General features: G+C 41.6%; 1 protein-coding gene across 5 annotated transcripts; it reads right to left on the reverse strand.

Annotated features, from left to right (window-relative positions):
* Nucleotides 1-25: 25 nt before the first annotated feature.
* Nucleotides 26-2,004, reverse strand: LOC115164691 (probable palmitoyltransferase ZDHHC12). 5 transcript variants are annotated; one of them, XM_029717429.1, is made up of 5 exons: nt 1,818-2,004; nt 1,430-1,563; nt 1,232-1,324; nt 923-1,089; nt 26-777 (listed from the first exon to the last, which is right to left on the reverse strand). In XM_029717429.1, the coding sequence occupies exons 1-5, from the start codon at nt 1,912-1,914 to the stop codon at nt 462-464; spliced, it is 807 nt and encodes a 268-aa protein (XP_029573289.1). In that variant the 5' UTR covers nt 1,915-2,004; the 3' UTR covers nt 26-461. The 5 variants fall into 5 exon arrangements, with proteins under 5 accessions (XP_029573289.1, XP_029573291.1, XP_029573290.1 ...); XM_029717431.1 differs by having other exon boundaries at nt 1,244-1,324; nt 1,818-2,003; XM_029717430.1 differs by having other exon boundaries at nt 1,244-1,333; nt 1,818-2,003.
* Between the last annotated feature and the right edge of the window lie 133 nt (nt 2,005-2,137).

Here is a 2,137-nt window from a genome sequence, read left to right on the forward strand (position 1 = left end):
TGTAAATGAGAAAAATGAATGCATATTCGTTGAAATCATTAGTTTTAGTGTTGTCTATGTCAATAAATACAAAAATATGAATACATTATTTCCAATTAATGAAAGAGTGAAAAGTTTTATCAAAGAATACAGGTAAAAATTCTAACGTTTCAACATATTATAAAACAGTACTAAAGTTAATGCATAACATTTTTGATCAACACCTTTCAATATTACAGTACATCATTAGTTCAACATGGCAAAATAGCATACTCAATGACTCACGATAAACCGTCACTCAGTTAAACAAAACAATAAAAAAAATACCTAGAACCATGTATTACATAAATATCAAAACATTAGGCAACTTCAACTTTGCAAAAAATCTAAATGATGGGGAAGCAGAATGGAAGGCCTACGCGGTGCCACGACCCTGGCTTAATCCTATAGCCTGGTATGGGCATGTGGTCTGTAGAGTGAGGTCAGACGTGATTGTGGCTCCCTCTGTAGTACACCTGCTCCCACACCACAGTTCGGCACATGCAGAAGAAGTCCCACAGATTACAGAGAATGCCACGATCAAAGGGGTTCTCCTCGTCACTGTAGCTCTTCAGGTAGGAGATCCGGTGGCGGGACATGAACTCCCAGGTGGTGGAGTTGATGGAGATCAGAAAGAGGTGGCAGCCCAGGAGCAGGACCACCACCAAGGACAACACACCTACAACACACAGCGATGCCAGCAGAAACCCATTCACAATGAGCCACAGTTTCCAAGAGTCAGAAGAATGGAAACCTGACCTGAAAGACAGAGTACATCAAATGATATTGACATCAATAATACAACAAGGGAACTATTGTGTATGTGGGACAAATAGTATTTCATCTACATCGCAATAATAATACCTCATAGCTACTTTCATCAGGTTAAATCACCCACACTCACCAAGCAATCTGCAGTGCCCAGAGTAGAGCAAGCAGCTGAACAGCCAGATAGATGATGAAACAGCAGTGGTTTCTCTCACCCACACAATTCTCTATCCACGGACAGTGATGGTCAAACCGCCGCACACAATGTTTGCAGGCCTGGCAGTGCTTAGCTCTCATGGGCTGCTGCTTGAGACAAAGGGGAGAGAACAAGGAGTCATACATACTAACAACAACATAGTACACCCCCAATATGTCATCTCATCTGTGATCCAAGATTGTAGTTATAAGTTATTAATGATCTAACTGCAACTGGATGGTATTCTACCTGCTGTCCTACCTGTAGCAGACAGTAGCCACACCGGCGCAGGCGAGATATGGGGTTTTGAGGGATCATCTCCTCCAATTCTTCACCTGAGCCCTGGGCATACTCACACATTCAAAGGCAAAAATAGTGTAATATCAGTATGGAATACATCTTATCAAAAGGGGTTTTGGGGGAGGGTTGATGGGGGTTAAGGCTCACCTTGACACTGTCAGAAAGAACAAAGCCCGGGTCCATCAGAGAGACAGTGAAATACAGCATCACTGACAGCAGGACCAGTAAGGAAAACACTACAGGCTGCATCAACTCTCCATTCTCCCTTTGTCTTCGGAGATCTTAACAGGCAAGATATAAACTCACTTAAACACCACATAAATCCAACACGTGGAAGGTTGTGTTGTTAAAATTACTATTGTATTCGCTGTGACTAAAATATATGGCTGAGAGCAACTACTTTATCTAGCCTGCAAGCTATCAACAGTATTGTTGTCGTAATGTGACAGTCTCCAGTCTGTGTTGCCTGGTAAGCTAACGTTAGCTAACTAAATGGCTAATCAAAATGGTTCGCCTCGAAGAGAAGCTAACTTACCGGTGTCATGTAAGAATAGTATCAGTGTAATAACCCATGTTAGGATGACATGTGCGGTCCTAATTAGAAAACCAGATCGAAACACGTTTTTAAACATCGTTGCATGATTGAACGAACACTAGCTAGCAAAGTCACCCAGCTAGTTTTATTTGCGACTTCCTGTTTTGGTACTGCATGTCGTTTGTGTCAAACGTAGTACTGAAATCAATGGGGTGAAAGGGTTGTGTCAATTCTAAAATCGGAATCGTTTTAATAAAATACCCTTATTGAATATCCATCCACAAGGGGACACACGTAAGGACTCAAGAAATACACGTGAA

Source organism: Salmo trutta, chromosome 27, assembly GCF_901001165.1.
Source record: "Salmo trutta chromosome 27, fSalTru1.1, whole genome shotgun sequence".
NCBI classification, from domain to species: domain Eukaryota; kingdom Metazoa; phylum Chordata; class Actinopteri; order Salmoniformes; family Salmonidae; genus Salmo; species Salmo trutta.